Raw genomic sequence first — 18,283 nt, 5'->3', positions numbered from 1 at the left:
TTAGGACCAAATGTGCTCTGATGTTCAGTGAACCTGTTTTATGTGTTCTGTTTGTTTGCTGTTTATTTTGTAACACCCAAAATCACAACAGTTGCCTCTGAGGGCGACGGTGAAAAACAGATTAAGCAATGTCTGTGGGGACGGGAGACCATGCTCCAGAGTCCGCTGTCCTCCTCAGCCAGGAAAAACTACAAAAAACCTCCTTGAGAAAAAGTAGAAACCTGGAGGAGCTCCACAGTGAAGGGGAGATAAGATAAGATATTCCTTTAGATCTGACTCCATCTTATGTTTTATACATATATAAAACATAATATAATATATACATATATAAAACATTTTTAAATATATATTTAAAAATGTAAGGAAACATCTCGGTTTTGAATGACCAAGAAGTGTGATTGAAGTGCTTTGTTGAAGTGGTCAGAGAGAGCACAAGAGCGTGAGAGCGACAGCAGCGATGGAGCATCTAAAGTGCTCATCATGTTTGAATGTTCCTCTGGCAACAGTGTTTATTGATCAGCCTTTATCAATAGACCTCCTCTCAGACACTCTGGGCTCCACGGTACACGCATCACGCTTATAGCTGAGGCTGATGACCCTTTGACCCCATCGACTTGAACTCACCATGAACCCGCTCAGTCAGGTCAAACACGGGTCAAATACAGGGCAGCACCAAACACACACAAACAGTACTTATGACTTTATTAATAATATGTTTTCAAAAGAAAAACTAACATTAAAATAACAGGGTTTGTCCTTCTTAACAACTTGCATCATACGGCCACATGGTGGCATCGCAACGCCAAGTTTTTAAAAAATACCAAATTGTTCTCTTGCCTCCAGTTCCTTTGTCCCGCTGTGGACTGACACATGAAGTTTCCCTTTAAACAGAACCTTTATAAATACAGGCAACCCTGTCCCCATGCCCCGCCCCCGCCCCACAGCTCCTTCTGTATTTTACATGTTATGACGCAGTTAGAGCTAGGCCAGTTTCCTATGACATCTTATTATCATCTTATTTCTAGTCAGCCGTGCTCGGTCTGCTCTGGAAAAGTGAAAGAACTGCGTGGAAAAGTGAAAGAACTGCGTGGAAAAGTGAAAGAACTGCGTGGAAAAGGCCTAAAGTCGCTGAAAAAGCTGCACCAAACTGGGCACGGCAAACGCCACAATTTAAAAAAAATGTACAACCAAAAGAAGAGGCTGAGAATTGCATAAAGCTCGTCCATTTAAAAAGGTCATTAGTGCAGAAAATAGGTGGCAATTTTGTCTTTTGTCTCGCTCAGGACGAGACGGAGCTCGGCTGACCAGACGCCGCTACGTCCCACCAAGAACCCAAAACGTGCGGTGGACGACGGAAGTTCGAATCGCGGGCGAGACAAACGCGCGCCGCACACACGCGGAGACGTCCCCATGGCAACAACTCCTCCGAAAACAGCTTGTCCGTATGCGAGTAAAACATGCCAAAAAAAAATGACAATTAAATAAGAAAAAAATAAAAAATAAAAACTTGGCAAAGGAAACACTCAGATAGTATTGCATGTAAATATTGTATAAAATCCTTAAAAATAGTCTAATAAGTACTGAAGTTGTCACAGCCAAAAGTGCAGAGGTCCATAAATAAAACATTAACTGTCGCGGGGCGTCCCGTGAACCCACTTGACCAAAAATACAAGGGACTGAAAAGAACCCGTGGCCCGAGGTCGGAGTTCGCGGGCCGGGATTAAAGAGTTCCCACGTCGAGGGAGAGCGAGGGCGACGGCGAGGGAGTTTGTTTTGGCGCCCGGGCTTTCCTCCGAGAGACAGACGTGACCACCAAGTGAAAAACCACGAGTCAGAGCGAAACGCCAACGACTCCACGAGTTTGGATTAGGACTAAAATGTATGGGAATTCTTTGACTTTAATGCATTTCTTTTGTTTGTTCCGTGTTATTTTGTGTCATCTTCGCTTTTTTTGGTTGTTTATTAGTTGTCTTTTTTATTGTAATCATCATTTTAGCCGTTTTAGTCTTTATTGTCAAGAATGTAATTGTTTTTTTAATCCGACTAGAATCTAAAGTGATATAATTGTGGATTGGTTTGTCATGTAGATGTAGAAAAAAGAAACATAAAAACAATTTAACCGTGACATCGTTACCTTATCTCTATAGCAGCTTGATCGGATTAAAAAAAAGTCCAAAAAATAAAATATAATTAATGTATTATAAAAAATTACGAAAATTAAAAAACAAAAACCTTGCTTGATCAAAGTATCGATTTTTCTGCACGAGAATCGATACTTTCCAACTAAACGTTTGACTAAAATGAAGCAATTACAACAAAACCTGGAGATTATTTTACAATTGTGAGGAATAAAGGGAAAGAATTTACGCAATTTGACTCCTCTTTCCTTGATCTTGGCGTGATTTAAAAAAAAAAAAAACTTTACAGTTAATGACACGTTTCACAGAATAACAGTTAAAAGCATAAAAGCCGCTCATTTTAAAGACACGTTTCCTGTGAATATCTCGATCCGACTTTTATCGACTTCTTTATGAGCGTTTTGTTGGTTAATTCAACGTGATTATCTAGGCCACAATATAAATCACAATAAAACTAAAAGATTACAATCGTGATTATTTTAGACGCAAAATGTTGTCTTTTTAATTCAATCCCTAGTCCAAACACTAAATTCATATCACTTTATCTGTCCGTTTTGGTCACATTTAAAATTTGTTTTGTCAATCGATGTCGTAAAACTAGTTTCAAAACTAGAGATTCCTGTCCATTTTGGGTTGTGATCCCAATCGTGACCAATCGTCAAATTGAGACCAATCGTCGAATCGAGACCAATCGTCGAATCGTGACCAATCGTCAAATCGCGACTCTAAAATTCGATGCTGTGATGTCCCAATCCACATTTCTGTAAAGCCCCGCGAGGCTGTTGGGATTTTGCGCTTTCACCAAAACCAACTGAAGTTTTTCCAAGGTATTTTTCAGCACAAAAATCACCTGTAAATGGAACATGCACTTTGACGCCGGGCCGCGGGAGACTCCGGACGACCAAAGCCGACCGCACTGACTCGTAGTTTCGCAATTGGTGGAACGAACGTTTGAAATGATAAAGTAAAGCGGGGAAAGGGTTCGTATTTGTTGGGCACGTAAGGCGGCGACGAGAACAAGTGTCACCACGGAGACACGCTTCACCGGAAAAAACCCAGATGCGGCTCGTCACGGAGTCGAGAACCGGCAACACAACAGTGGATTAAAGCTATCGAAGTGAACGGACGAGGCCCTATTTTTTTTTTTTACCTTTTTACACAGTGAGTTTTGTGAGTGTGTGTTTGGCTTTTGGGGGGCGCCACGGAAACCAACACCGCGGGAGTCGGCGGCGAAGTTGGGAGAGCGTTCGCGGAATCCGGTCTCACAAAGCTGGTTCTGGCACGGTAGAAAAAGGCACTGAAATGTTGAACTAATGCCACGGCGCGTGACCTTTGTGCTTTCGTTTCGGCGATGAACTGGAACGTGGAACTCGCCCGACGTGACGTGCGAGCGTGAACGTGACTTACAAACGCAGAAGAGCAGAGTACCGAGTTACATTTACACAACTACACACTTAAATCATACTCGTGTTGTCATTTATTTTTTTTTAAATCGCTCGCGTGCGCAATGTGGGGAATCACCGCGATATCAATATACAGTAAGGATGATATTTGAATACTGCACTATTTGACACATTTTCAGTTATACAGACAAAAAGAAAAGACTAAAATGAGGTTAATTTAAAACGAAAAAGGGACATTTTGAGTAAATATTTGCCCTTTTCAACGTTTTGCTTTTAAAAACTGTACTTTTCAGTCGAGGGCATTGGACGTTATTGCATTACATTTACACTTCCACTTAATATATCTTAATGTAACAGCACTCTTGAGTTGCATTTCCCACTGAGCGCAACTGTATTTCTGGTAATTTCTTGCGCTTTTTTTTTTTGCGCATTTTGTCCTTCCAAAAACATCAGAATTTCACACTTCCAAATAAACTATACAGGCTTGTTTTTCTTTGCTCGACTTTTGTTGTCGTTTTGTGAAGCGATTTTCACGTTACTTTACGTCATTGTACTTTTACTCGGGTAATGTTACTTTGAAGCAGGAGTGAGCAGAGAACACGGAGGCGATTCTTCAGTTTTGAACGTAAATTGTTTAAAAGACAAGTCAATTCTACGGTGAAATGGACAGTAAATCTGTGTGAGCAATAAGGATTCTTCTGGAGATCTTAAGATGCTTTTCAACGTTAAAGTGACGTATGACAGATTTTTATGATTACTTTATTTTTCTGTATTTATACCTGTTGTACATATAAATTATAGTTTTACACCAATCGAGCAGGTATTTGTGGAGGAAACTATTTAAAAAATCTGTTGGAAATGACAGGAAGTGACATCACACCAGGGACACTCCAGTCAAAGTTGATGCAGAATTTACAAAAAAAAATTCTCTCTAAACATTAATTCAACAAAACAAAGTCGCTCTCAAATATTATTATTTGTCAAATAAATAAAAAATTGAGACATTAGGAGTTTTTGCTGGATAATTTCTTAGTGTGATGTCATCAATTACAAACAGGAAGTGAAATTATAAACCTGTGATCATTTGTTTTAATGTTTGCAAATTTCAAAATATATTTTTCTTAACTGCATTTTAGTTCAATGAGTAGTCCGACCCGTCATAGGCCCTTTTTATGTGATAATTTGCGCTTTACCGTGTCGTTCGCCACTTTTCCCTTCTTAAAAAGGTGGAATGGACGATTTTTTGACACCAAATCTGAGTCTCATTTTCTCGTGGCGTGGACTGCCGATTAGCATCAATCAAAGATGCACCTACCGCTCACCTGCAGCCGCGTCGGCTCGTCCCCAGGAGAGCAGCACGTTTCCCTGTGGCTAAGCGCATTGATCTATCATAATATAGTTCCCTCAGTTCGAGCTCAGAAGAGACGGAAATCTACGGAGACGAGAGATGCGATGCGCTCCGTCGCGCTAATAAACAAACGCACGTGTGTGTTGTATCAGTCTGCACGGGGGAGTGCGCATGCATCAGAGTTCGCAAATTGGCGAAAAATCGTTCATTACGCCTTTAAAATTTATTGCTTTTGACGTTTCGCTTGCGACAAACACAAACGAGTTTGCGAATGATGACTATTACCTTTGCGGTCAATAATTTAAAACCTAAATATTTCATCTTTTGAACCGGATAAAAGTTAAGTACAGTATCATCGTCTCATCGCTCACCAACTGATCATCTTAACCGTTCGTTGCGACTCCGTATTTACCGTTTACATATTGTTATTGTTTGCGTTATAAAGATGAGATTTGAGCTGTGTCGACTCATTAAACACTAGAATATATTAATTTGAGTTTAGAAAAGAGGTTTCTGGGATTGTCCTGCTTTAGAGTTCAGTAGCAACGTTTTTTTTTTAGCCGTAGCAATATTCTGCAACCGTTTAAAAGTGGATAAAAAGTGTGTTTGTTACGGACCGTTTTAATCCCGTGGACAGTGAGAGGACGCGTTTTTAAAAATATATTACAGGAAGAGAACACGACGAAATTTAGCCCTTTTAGGTTTTCAATCATAAAACACAAACAAAAGTAACTATACCGACTCATCTCCCAAAAACGGAAACAAATCTGAACAAAATGCGCTTTGCCACGGCTGAAATGAAACAGATGAGTTTTCCTGTGAATTAAACAAGACTTGATCCATAACCAGCTTTGTGAGAGCGAGTAAGCTTATGTTAATATCAAATGTGCACCGTTTAACTTCTCTGGCCCTGAATGTTCCGCAGTATGGCATTTAAAGTACACATACTCTGCATTATTTGTATCGTCAGTTTAAATACATTTGTTCAGGCATCTTTTGTTGTAGAACTTAATGTATGCATCAGTCAGGAGTTTCCTCAGCAGGATTTGGTACCCACGCCCCATCTACTGGCAGCAGAGGGAATTACCAACAAACAAAAGCTAGCCCGACATGCTAACACAAGCACGCGGTGGTAACACGTGATTTGAGGCAGAAACGCTCAGTCTGGTGATGATTTATGGACTTAAAAAACACTTAACTAAAACGTTGCAAGTTTGGAAAACTTGAAACGGGGCGTTTTCTCAGGTTCAGACGTAGACTTACTCTACATGTCCAATGAAACAAGCTGGAGCCAAATACCACTCTCAGGGATGTTTTTGATGAAGGAACAGCGTTTTGACATGATTAAAAAGTACATTTTGCATGATAGCTTTTCAGAATACACGTTTTTGACGTCTTCAGAGCTGCAAACGCATCTATAAATGACCAAATGCGTACGTTAAATGCCATACTGTGGAATATCCCAGGCAAAGTAGTCAAGTTACACGGTGCACCTTTAACACCAGACGTCTTTCCCCTTGAAAACCGCCCGTGGCACAAACGAAACCAGCGTTAGACGCAGTTGAGCTGGTCGCCAAGCTTCTTTGTTAGCACGCATTGCTAGTAGCGATGCACGTTTCGTTTTTGTTTTTCCCGAAGGAGAAGAGCAGCAGCAGCAGCAGCAGCAGCAGCAGCAGCAGCAGCAGCAGCAGCTTGGAACCGCTCCGCCGTCAATCCACAAAAGCACTTGAAGAGTCCATTCAAGAACAAACCGAGAGTGGGAGCCTCTCAAAAGCACAACACGGCGCTAAGAACTAGAGCTAATGATTAAATACTTGGTCCGGCGCTCCCCCCTGTCGACGCCGAATCCGCCATCGCTAAGATGAGAGAAAGAAACAAAAAAAGGACCGTACACGAGATGAGAAGACGAGCGATGACGTGAGCGTTTTTTTTTAAGACAATACTGGATATTCAGGCATCCCAATTAACACTGGTGCCCCCTGGGGGAACGTCGGGGGGACTGTCGGGGAGGGGGACCGTGGCTAACCCCCCTCTCGCTGAAGGTCGAAGAAAAGGCACTAGAGAGGAGCTGTGGCTAGCCGTAGAAAAGTAAAAGCGATATATATACATTCATAGCTCGCAATCTGGGAATAAATACACACAATCGTAGAAAAATAAAAAACTTTCAAAAAAGGTGGCCCCGTTTTTGTGTTTGTTTGTATCGCTTGTCGGTCGGTCGGGTGGTTGTTGGTGGGTGGGTTGGTTGTTGGTGGGTTGTTTTTTTTTTTAAATCTGGGAGACGACGACTATGGCTACTTTTCGCGGCTTGGTAAGAAACGTTTCGCCCCCGTCGCCCTGCCAGCCGGCGCTAGAAGAAGGCAGTAGAGTTCATGCGCGTCACGCTGAGGGGGAAGGCGGGGTTCGGGGGCGGGGTTCGAGGCGGGCACAAGCGCAGAGGCTCGACTGTCAGAAGTGCGTTCGGGGAGTCACAAACCAATAAGCCGGTGGTAATGAGTAAGGCGGGCGAGGGGCTAATTCCCGTGTCGTGTAATTAACAGAGCTCGGGGTTTGTGTTGTCGCTGCTTGTTTAAGAAGTTTATGGTCTTTTTGTCAGTATTTTCACTTGAAAACATGGTTAACTCTGCACCTAAACATTTGATTATTAGTATTTGATTTAATCCACTTACGTCCATGGATTTATAAGGGATAGTTGAAGTTAAAAGGCAGTTTATTCTCTCATCGCGACAAAGATCTGCAGCTACACACACCGAACGTCACAATGTCGTACTTAAGATTTGAATGTATTTGATGATACCTAATTTCAAGGGTGATTTATTCAAGTTTTTATTAAAATTTTTACGTAAAATGTCTAATATATATAAGAAAACATTACATGAAAATCTTAATTTTTTGTCACATTAATGCACATAAACTACATGTTGTTTAGATGCTGAATGAAAGAGTTGTTGCCGCGGGCTGCAGAGTCTTAAGACGCAAAATACGTGACGCTTCACCCCGAGCTCTGTTTGAAAACTATGTTGAAACTCTGGAGCGTTTCAGTCTTCAGAAAGACTACGTTCCAAATGCACTAATCGTTTACATAATTGTCATAAGTTGTACTTTTTTTTCTCTGCCGTAGAAAGCAAAGTGCATAGTTTATTTGAATTGTCTTAAAACGTCAATTTCATTTTGTAATACATTTAAAAGTGGCAGTACGTGACTTTTCTGGAGCAGGGTCCGACACCCGCTCTTCTCCATGGAGCCGTCACCACTGGAATGTTCCACAGTACGGCTTTTAACTCGTCTGGAGAGGCGAGCAGGCTCACAGTAACGATGCACGCTTTTCAAGGTATTTTTGGCAATTAGAACACCTTAGTTTAACGAGGGACACGGTCGAAATGGAGCTAAGCCAGAAAAGTTACGCAGCGCACTTTTAGACGTCCACGACAACGCCATCATTAGACTTCCTCCAGTGCCGTGTAAACAAACGCTCGTATCGTTCCGTGATCGGTGTGAAATAGGTTCTGAAGGAGCGACACCAGCTGTTTGAGCTTGTGCTTCGTGAACAAAGGCGAGCGAACAAAGGCGACATCTTAACTCGAGCCTCGGCCTCTCGTGCCCGCATTCCCAGAGAAATGAGCCCCGGCTGACCCCCAGGGGGAGGGGCCCCGAGCCGCGGCCCAGGAAGGAGCAGCGTGAAGGGGGGCGGGGGGGGGGGACAACAGAAGAACCAGACGAGGGCGTGGCCAGGGCTGCACAGTGTCACGTAGATCACCAATTATACTTAAAAATCGGCCAATCATAAAGAGCCTTTTGAGTTTAAAATGGTAGCGTTTGGTTAGATCCAAGTTTGATCCAGGTCTCGTCACGTTCTCAGTGAGACGTAAGATCTTAATTAAGGCTGCAACTGACGATTATTTCAGCGGTCGACGAGTCAAACGATTATTTCAATTGCACGTCGACACTTTTTAGACGCTTTTAGACTTTTTAAGAGTATTTACAGGTTAAGTGTTTTTATCATGAAAATCAAACAGTTTATACTTTTTTTTTGACATTTTGATCTAATATCGCCCCAGACTTTGTTATAAAAAGTCATTTCGCATGCGTTTTAGAGCCCGCATAGTCCAGGCCATGATTGCGACGATCCATCTATGCGACGCATTAGTTGATCGACCGTTGCGGCCTTAATCTTAACTTGCTTAACACTCTCCATTCAATAGTTATCATTAAAGCGCTACACGGTTTTAAAAAATATTGCTGTGTTTTAAAAAAGGAGTCTCGGTTCACACTGCGCAGCCCCGGGACGTGGTGCGTTTCATCGCCCTGCACACACTCAAAAGTAAAAACATTGTTCAGTAAAAAAATCCTAGTTTGTCCTCCTCCACCTCCTCCTTCTCCTCTTCTTCTTCTTCACTTTGTTCCTGCAGTCCTCAAACGCGGCACGAAGGCGACCCCGCGCGCGCTCGCTAGTCCGGTTCGCGTGGGCGCCTGGTGGTCTCGGCCCGGCGCGGCGTCCTGTCACGTGGCCGTGGCCTCCAGGTAGCTCTGTAGTTTGCGGACGGTCGTTTCGTCCAGTGAAAAGAGGTCAAAGTCAAAGGTGGTGTTGGTCACGTTGAAGTGTCCCGTCTCCTCGATCAGGTTCACGATCTGCGGGGGAAGAGGAGGAGAGAGTCGGTGTGAACGTTCGGGGGTGAAACGAGCGCTCAAACACACGCACCTGCTGTAGAACGTTGCGCTCTCTTAACGCCATGAGTCTGCGGTGGAGGTCGACCAGCTCCTCGGTGTACGCCTGGAACACAGACGCCGACGTTATTACAGACAAGGACATTTGTGAAAAGCGTCGCAGCCGATTTTTATAGTTTCGACACAGAACTAGGTCGATTGTTTTGCACGTAACGCCACAGCTATTTTATTACTTGGTTTACGGATTTTTAAAAGAAATATACTGGACAGTTGTATAGTAAAAGCATCTATTAGGGTGAAAATGAGCCTCTCTACATCTAATTCCAAGTTGAAACAATACTGGAGCCATTTCTATAACTAAAAACGTTTGTGCTAAAAGTGTCGCATCCAACAGCTCGCATGCCGTCAAGGCAAGTCATCACGAGCACTTTTCCTTTCAAACGTTAATCTCTTTTTATTGGCACAAGTCCCGACTTTTCATCGATACAGCCCAGTGGAAACGCAATACAAGGCCAATGTAATATCACCAACTATGTCCGGATCTCCTTTTTACTCAAAACGGTGGACATTTTGGCTCGACCAGTGTGTACGTCGCCGTTTCTACTTGTGGAGAGACTGGCCACACCCCCTGAAGGTCATTGCGCGTTGAACGACAAAAAGATGACGTGCGTGTGTGTGAATGATGCGGGAATAAGAAAAAAAGTTTGATTTACCCTTCCTACCTTGTCGTATCCCTTCTTCAGCATCTTCTCCGAGCGGAAAGTGGAGTCGGGGCTCTTTCTGCCGGAAACCTGAGCGCGACACGTCAGATGAGATCAGAGGCGGTGATGCAGGCCAAAAAAAGAATCGTGGAGCTCCTTCTCGAGTCTAAAGTATGACTGGGTTCATAGCGTGGCTGGCTTTTGTTTAGTTTTAAAAAGAGAAGTAGCAGCTATGTAATTATAACGTATGTCCAAAGACTAAGGATAAATGCTAAGTGCGATTAGCTTTGCATTTTAGACCCACTGTCCTCTTAATTCAATATGTAATAACCAGTGTTAATGTTGATGTTCAGACATGTCTGGTCTCAACGAGTGTGTTTTTGGGCGGCTATGACGGCCATGCTGGACTTCAGACTTGAGCGAATGTCATTGCACAATTAAAAAAAAAAAGATAATGGCAGCTATATTAACCCGAGGAGCTCAGTCACACGGGAGGAGCTCAGAGTAGAGCCGCTGCTCGGGCATCTGTTCCGGATGCCTCCTGGGTGCCTCCCTAAGAACATGCTGGAGGGACCATGTCTCTCGGCTGGCCCCAGTGGAGCTGGAAGAAGTGTCTGGGGAGGAGGCAGCCTGGGAGTCCCTGCTTAGACTGCTGCCCCCGTGACCTGACCTGGCCCCCGGATAAGAGGAAGAAGATGGATGGATGGCAAAGCCAGACCGCCCGGCAGAAAAGTTACAGAGTGTGACTTTAAACTGGAGCGAAGCTTACGATGTGGCTTTGTTTACGAACTCATCAATAAAAAGTCTCACGTAAAAGAAGAATTAGAGACTGTGATTGCCTTTTTTATTTTTTATAATCGATCTTTTTTTTAAGCCAGAGTATTGTTTACTTGAACAAGCAGCCATGTTTTTTTTTGTAATCTAACAGTTACTTTATATGGTAGTAACTTTGATTGCTTAATAACACAGTAACTAACACAATTACTTTTAGGGAGAGTCAAGGGCAATACTATGTACTATACTATGAAGGAACTAGCCCGACACTGCACTGTTCATTTTTAAAGTTTCTCACAACTTTACTTCAATCGTTGGGCTTTGTACTAAACATTAACATCTTAATATTAGTACTTTATTACGGTTTGCCTAACAATAATATATTGATATGATCAGCCACAGCAGCAGGACAAACGCTGGATACTGTACAGGCTGAAACACAGTCGTTTGTTTAGGTTAGTTTGACTCACTTTGTTGTTGTTGGAGCCGTGCTTCTGGGGCGGCGGGGCGGGGTCTCTGCTGGGCCGGTGCGACCCGTCACTGCTGTCGCTCTCGCTGTCCAGGCTCAGGCTAAAAACGGACAGGGTCAAAAGGTCAGACACGCCGACGGAAGCGACACGGGCCTCGAGTTTAGAGTCGGTCCGTCCTGCATGTGTACATAACCTGATTTTCCTTTCCGTGATCTCGACGACGACAGTTTGACGTGTCAGGAATGAACCGTAAAACGAACTACAAACGGTGCAGAGATTTTTGACTTTACGCTCGACGTTTGTCGATTACAGCTCTTTTTGCTGATGTTTTCTTTTATTTGTATAATAGACGATTCACTAAATACTAAATGTTTGCATCGTTACAAAATAACAACTACAATATTCTCAAGCCTCATAAATTATTTGATCGATCGATAATTGTGATTACCGTATTTTCCGCACTATAAGGCGCACTTAAAAGCCTTTTAATCCAGTGCGCCTTATAGTGCGGAAAATACGGTACTCCGTCCACAACATAACAGTAAGATAAAGGAAATTAAAGTGAGTAGAGGGTTTCACGGTTTGGTGTCAATAATCGTAACTAATCATAAAATAATTACGTTTCTACTCACAATAAATATAAATAACACTGTAACATGACATCAGCACATTCCAAGATCTGCCTTCATCGCAAGTGTGATCAAATAACGTTATAAGTGCTATTTCTGCACTTTTACTCTACATTTTACAGTCCAATAATGTTACATGTCATACTTCCGCCACAACAATTACTGGACATGTTTTAGTACAATTCAGATGGTTCAGGATGATCAAAAACATGTATATTTTTGTCAAAATTGTGCACAGCTGTTAAATGCTTCAAAACAAAGCCTCCATAAATAGTGTATTAAAAAAAAAAATAAAGTTCCGGGAAATGTTTGTACAAGAGCGGTCACCCTAAGATTAACGCGTCCCTCTTCTGTAGTTTTTCTTTCGGTGGCTGTGACACGAAACACACGATCAACTGCCGATAAAATCATTATTATTGATTATTTGGTTATTGAAGTTTCAAGGGAATTTCCAGAGCAATTCAGAGCAGTGGTTTTTACTGACGCTGCACCACAAAAGATCAAACCGCGGAACAGATTTGTGATGTTTAAACAGCGTTTACATTTTAAAAACTGAAATATGAACTGATAAACTGCTCCAAGACTCACATTGTAAAGATCTAAACTACACGAACAGAAAGATTTCTGTAGAGAAGGATATTGTATTCAATTATTTTTTCCCTTTCTCTCCTTTCTCTTTTTTACGGTATAGCGTAAAACACATACTTTGAAGACGTACAACTGCAGAAGACGTACAACTGCAGAAGACGTACAACCGCAGAAGAAGTACAACCGCAGAAGGTGGCGGTAAATGCACCTTTTCCACCGCCATTAAAAGCAACAACAACAAAAGAAGCATATATTGTTCTTTGCAGAGGATGTTTCATTTAGTTAAGAACTGCACCAACTCAAATTGTGCTTTAGATGCGACTGCGATACGCCGCGCAGCTCTTTGTCAGCGGTAAAGACGCCCGAGGCCGTGTCCGTTTGGCCAGAGCGGAACCCGTTACTCACCGAGAGTTGCCGGGGTTCGTTTTGACGGGGGTCTCCTCTTCCGAGCTGCTGTCGTCGTCGTCCGACTCCTCCGACTGAATCTCCTCCACCATCGATCGCAGCGGGCCTGGGGACGAGAACGGAGCGCCTCTGGGTCAGACACGGCCCGAGGACGGATTATGTAGAAGCGTTTTTACGTAGACGCGTTTTTACCTTGTCCCGGTTTCTGTCCGGGTTCGAAGTCCGAGTCGGAGCTGGAGTCGGAGCTGGAGCTGGAGTTGGAGGGGCTCGAAGGGGCCGACTGCTGCGCAAACACAAAGGGGTTCAGTCACGCCACATTAGCAACCGTTTGCATTCGAGACCCTCAAACACAAACAGAAAAATATTTAAAAAGTAGGCTTATGTCTAAAGTTTGACAAATTTATTTGGAGGACATTGACCAGGATAAAAACCTAAATTTACCGCAGCGTTTAAAAGGGTTTTGTTCCGGTGTTTATCGATCTTTTTACACCAAAGAAAAGATTCGTCTTTCTGAGCACAACCAGATCTAAATCAGATCTATAACCGGACTATTCCAGGTCTAAATTAGGACTAAACCAGGTCTGAAGTGGTTGCCACAGAAGTTTTAACTAAGAGATGACTCAAGGAAGAGCAAAATGTGAATAAAATGTAATCAAAATGAAGTAAACACTGAAAATGAAGCGTATTATTTTTTTTTTTTATAAAGTACCGCCGACAACGTTAAATGAAATATAAAAACGGTATTAAGTCAAAAGAGCGCGTGAAGCGTGATGGAGCAGCTCCGTCCCTGTGTTTCTCTGTCTGCTGCGCGCCTTTATATTGCAAACAAACATTTAAAACGCGTTTACCACATTTTCTCCTGCACGTTATGCCGTGACTAAGGGTGCACACTTAGAAGCGTGAGTTCTACCAATGTAAAACACGCTAGATCTACTGTTACACTCACTCGCGCGCCACATCCCCTCCCCCCCTCCTCCTCCTGGTGCGTTTTAGTGAAACCCGGAAGAAAAAATCTTTTGAAATTATATTTATATTTTGTCCGCCTGTTCAATACATTTCATTTAAAAATCCGTAAACCAAGTAATAAAATAACTACGGCCTAAGATAATATACTTTCCTTTAGGTTTATACTTTTACTTCCTGTTGGTAATTGATGACATCACACTAGCTAGCACAAAACTAATGAAACTCGAGAGCATGTTTAAAGGCCAATAACGACAGAAATAATGCACAATATTTGTCTTTTAAGTTGGTAACTAAACCTGAATCCTTCTTAATAAACTATCAGTATGTAGTTCTTTCCCGCTGAAGTAAAACTCAAACAAACCTCGGACTTGGACGACGCCTCGTCTTCGGAGTTGGACTCCTCGGACTCCTGAAGTTTCTTGGTCTCTTTGATTTCCAGTGCATCGTTTTTGCCCTTGATCCAGCGGCCTTTGTCTTTGGAGGGCTTCTTCTCGTACGTCTGTCCCGCCGCCGACGAAGACGACACCCGGGGGGACGACCCAGTGAAGCCGGCTCCGCCCCCGGTACCCTTGGGTCCCTCCGAGCTCCCTTTCTTCTGCTTCTTGTTGCTGGGCTTCGGCGAGTCCACGGCGGAGGGTCTTTTCCCCGGCGCTTTGGGCTCCGCCGTCCCTCCTCCTCCTCCTCCCCCTCCTCCCCCTCCTCCTCCTCCCCCGCCGCCTCCTCCTCCGCCAGCGCCTCCGCCTCCTCCCGCACCCGGAGGACCCCCGCCTTTAGGAGACATACCCTCCATCTTGGACTCCTTCAGCGTGAGTTTGGGCTCCTTGAAAGCCGCTTTGGGGACGACCTTGACCTCATCTTTGACTTTAATGTCCGAGGGCTTTTTGGACGACGAGGACGAAGGGTCACGGCTGCTCTTGCTGCTGCCGCCGTCGCGCTCGCCGTCTCCTTTCGACGTGGCTTTGCTCTCAGAGTCCTTTCGCGGGCGCTCACGGTGCTCCTTGGTTACTTTGTGCGGTTTGGGGCCTTTGCTGCTCCCACTTCCTTCTTTGCTGGGCTCCTAAAATTAAAAAAAATGTATTAAAAAAAAAACATTATCAAGACCAACTTTCCTTCTGGCTGAAATTCATTTGCTTGCTAATATTAAATTTTCTTTTTTTCCCTTTCAATTCAATGAAATAGGGCTGCGACAAGTTCATCAATAATTTAAACTGAATAATTGTAACTGGTGTGAAAACAGGTTTCAAAAAAGAAGTTTTAGGACTCAAATTGCACGAAAATGGTGCGGAAAATGTGTCAATTCAGTGTTATTTGACAAAAACACGCTTTTATCCATAAAGGTGCTCCACCAGGATCCTCAAACAGCTTAACTCCAACTACATCTGGATCAAAGTGATTAAATACTTTCATCACGTGACTATTGCTTTCCACACCTCGGATCTGATCGCTAACTGCAGCTCTACAATGAAATGTGTGACACGCTTCCTTTTCTCTTTTAAGTACATTTTAAATTGTTTGTGTTTGTACTAAACACTTTGATTACTTCACAACATAGATCCTTCATAAACTTTTCATTTCCACAACCACTCGCTTCATAAGAATGGCATTAGAGTTCAGACTGTTCTTACTGTTGGCGGCAAACGGAGACGCTCCGCAGCAACGCCAAAACTGTAATTTGTTCCGATTATTAACAATCCCGGCACTATTTAGACAAAGGGACGGGTTTCCAGAGACGCAGAGCCAATAATCACAATTCTCTTGGAGCAAAATCACAATTTCAATATTATGACGTAATATAGGGCTGTGCAATTTGGGGAAAAGTATCCGATTGTGAGGTTTCTGACAAGAATTGAGATTCATTTTTGGTTTTAAATCATAGGATTCTGTTCAAAGTTTAAACACAAACTGACAAAGAGACTGAAAAAGCTATTAAACTATTAAAAAACTCACTTGTATTTCAGAGTTTGTGCAGCTTTAAAATACAATTTGCAGTTTTCATGCAGTGTAAGATGTTTGTAGAGGAAATAAAAAAAACATGACAGCCTTTATAATAGAGAAAAAATTACTGAACCGCGAAATGACGAGCGAAATATCACATCGTCACAGGAACGAGTTTGACTTTTACAAACGTGATGAGCGCAGTTCCCGTTTCGACCACTAGTGTCAGCGAAGCTACGAAAACGTGGCGCCGGCGTCTCGACTAAGTCACAGTTAATTAGTCATTAACAGTCTCAATTGTAGCGCTGCGACGGTGAAAGTGCCTCTGACAGGTTTGGACCGCTCACTGAACGAACACGCAGTCAAGGTAAATACCCCTCTTGTCCCAGAATAACACGTTTTTAGGTTTATAATTTCACTTCCTGTTTGCAAGACGAGCAAATTACCCAGCAACCACTGGGCCAAAACTCTGCTAATGTCACTTGTTATTTTATTTGGCAAACAAAAAAACATGAGTGACTTTATATTGTTGAATTAATGTTTAGAGGGTGGTCAAAAAAGTAATTTATTTGAGTAAATTCTGTGTGATGTCACTTCTTGTCTGTTCCTACAGATTTTCAAACTTTTCTCCAGAAATAGCCACTCGATTGGTGCAAATAGGGGGCGATTAAGCAATTAACAACGTGCAATTTTCATCAATATTGCCCCTTGTCCGTGAGTATTCTCCATCTGGAATGTCCATCTGTTGCAGCTTTTTGCGTTTGTATTCAATTATCTATCACCCAAAGTCGATTCGAAAGTGCTTTATGAAGTATATTTAACATGTTCCACAGTATGGCATTAAGTGTGCCCGTCTTCCAGGTGTCCGTGTCTCGAACAGGAGTCTCACCTTTGACACGTGTGCGTTTTTTGTCTTCTTGGGGTCGGAGAAGGCGGAGAGGGGGATCGTGGGTAACATGGGGTAGTCCGGACTGGGCCTGGACACAGCTTCTGCTCCTTCCGGAACCACCAAGACCTGCAACAAGAACCGTTTTAACGGCGGGTAACGCAACGTGCGAAGAGATACGACGGCGACTCAACTGAGACGACGCGTTATAGTGAGAAAATGACACCTCAGAAATCAAAAAGAAATCGCCTAAAAAAAATCTAAATGTGCCAATGCGTTATGACGACAAATATTCTTAATTACAGTTCAAAATGAGGCATGTCCTTTTCACATTGCAGTCGGAGAAGTAACAAAGGAGACTTCAAAAAGAGCGTGATGATGTAATGAAGCGAAACGTGACGAAAACGTGAAGTAAGCTGGGCTAAAAAAACAGCTACACTTTCAGAAAAGCACTTTATGGACAAGAATATTGTCATTACTACTAAATAAAGTCAATAGCAGGACTGACAATACAATCAACAAAAACATCAAGTAATAAACAAGGAAAACAAAGATAGTGAATGTTGTTTTGACGCCAAGCTAAATTTGTCGTTTATAGTAAAAAGAAACGCTACAAAAACACAGACGCCAAAGTCACGTGACATCCGGATGCAGCCTCGACGGTTACGACTCATTTTGTTCCCGTCATTTTAAACGCTTGCTCCCAAACGGCCGCTCGAATGTCGTAAAAACCGCGCTAAACGTCCGTCGTGGGGACAAAAGGAAAGCCCCGTAGTGTGCTTTAAGCGCCTCACCCCTCCGGCCTTGATGAGCTTCCTCCTGAACTCTTTGGTGGGGTTGTTGAAGGTCAGTTTCTCACAGCGCAGGTGGTTCACGGGCGGGTTTCCCTCCAGGTTGAGGAACAGGTCGTAGTTGAAGCACACCTTCTTTGGCTCCTCCTACAATTCCAAACAAAACGCCAGAAAATGTAACACAAAAACTGAACAGATTACTTCTCTACGCCAGTGTTTGCCAGCGGTGCTCGGATAGCACTGAAACATTTAACATTTTAAAACGTTTGACTTTTTAAAATTGTCTCTTAAATCATGTGAATGTTTTTTATCATCTGTGTGCCGTCGTGTCTTTCCCTGTGCGTTTATAAAGTAGTGTGGATCTCAGCGGGTTCTCAGCTGGTTGAATAAAATGTTGCCCTATTTTCCGGACTATAAGTTGCACGTGAAATTAGACCTCACACTTTTCTGGTCAAATAATGTCTGAAGAAACATGGCGTTTATCGTGGGCCGTGAGTGAATTAATCATGCATTTATTTCAAGATTTGTCGAGAACTTTTAAAAGTCTTGTGTTTGAATACATCAGTCTCCGTTTCTGTGAAGGACGG

The 18,283-nt window shown here is 42.9% G+C and overlaps 1 protein-coding gene across 1 annotated transcript in view; it reads right to left on the bottom strand.

Moving 5' to 3' along the window:
* Nucleotides 1-9,130: 9,130 nt before the first annotated feature.
* mllt1a (MLLT1 super elongation complex subunit a) overlaps nucleotides 9,131-18,283 on the bottom strand; it is a 24,687-nt gene continuing 15,534 nt past the window's right edge. The window contains exons 4-13 of the mRNA XM_072438733.1: nucleotides 17,700-17,843; nucleotides 16,909-17,034; nucleotides 14,838-15,141; nucleotides 14,446-14,756; nucleotides 13,311-13,401; nucleotides 13,119-13,224; nucleotides 11,497-11,596; nucleotides 10,274-10,342; nucleotides 9,586-9,657; nucleotides 9,131-9,515 (exon numbers count right to left, since the gene is read on the bottom strand). Coding sequence (XP_072294834.1) covers nucleotides 9,387-9,515; nucleotides 9,586-9,657; nucleotides 10,274-10,342; nucleotides 11,497-11,596; nucleotides 13,119-13,224; nucleotides 13,311-13,401; nucleotides 14,446-14,756; nucleotides 14,838-15,141; nucleotides 16,909-17,034; nucleotides 17,700-17,843 — 1,452 coding nt within the window. The 3' untranslated portion in view covers nucleotides 9,131-9,386. The remainder of the gene's footprint in view (nucleotides 9,516-9,585; nucleotides 9,658-10,273; nucleotides 10,343-11,496; nucleotides 11,597-13,118; nucleotides 13,225-13,310; nucleotides 13,402-14,445; nucleotides 14,757-14,837; nucleotides 15,142-16,908; nucleotides 17,035-17,699; nucleotides 17,844-18,283) is intronic.

Source organism: Eucyclogobius newberryi, unplaced genomic scaffold (genome assembly GCF_026437365.1).
Source record: "Eucyclogobius newberryi isolate DKJ021-1_F unplaced genomic scaffold, fEucNew1.0.hap1 SCAF_9, whole genome shotgun sequence".
In the NCBI taxonomy this organism is placed as follows: Eukaryota; Metazoa; Chordata; class Actinopteri; order Gobiiformes; family Gobiidae; genus Eucyclogobius; species Eucyclogobius newberryi.
This window is presented reverse-complemented; position numbering and strand designations above follow the sequence as displayed.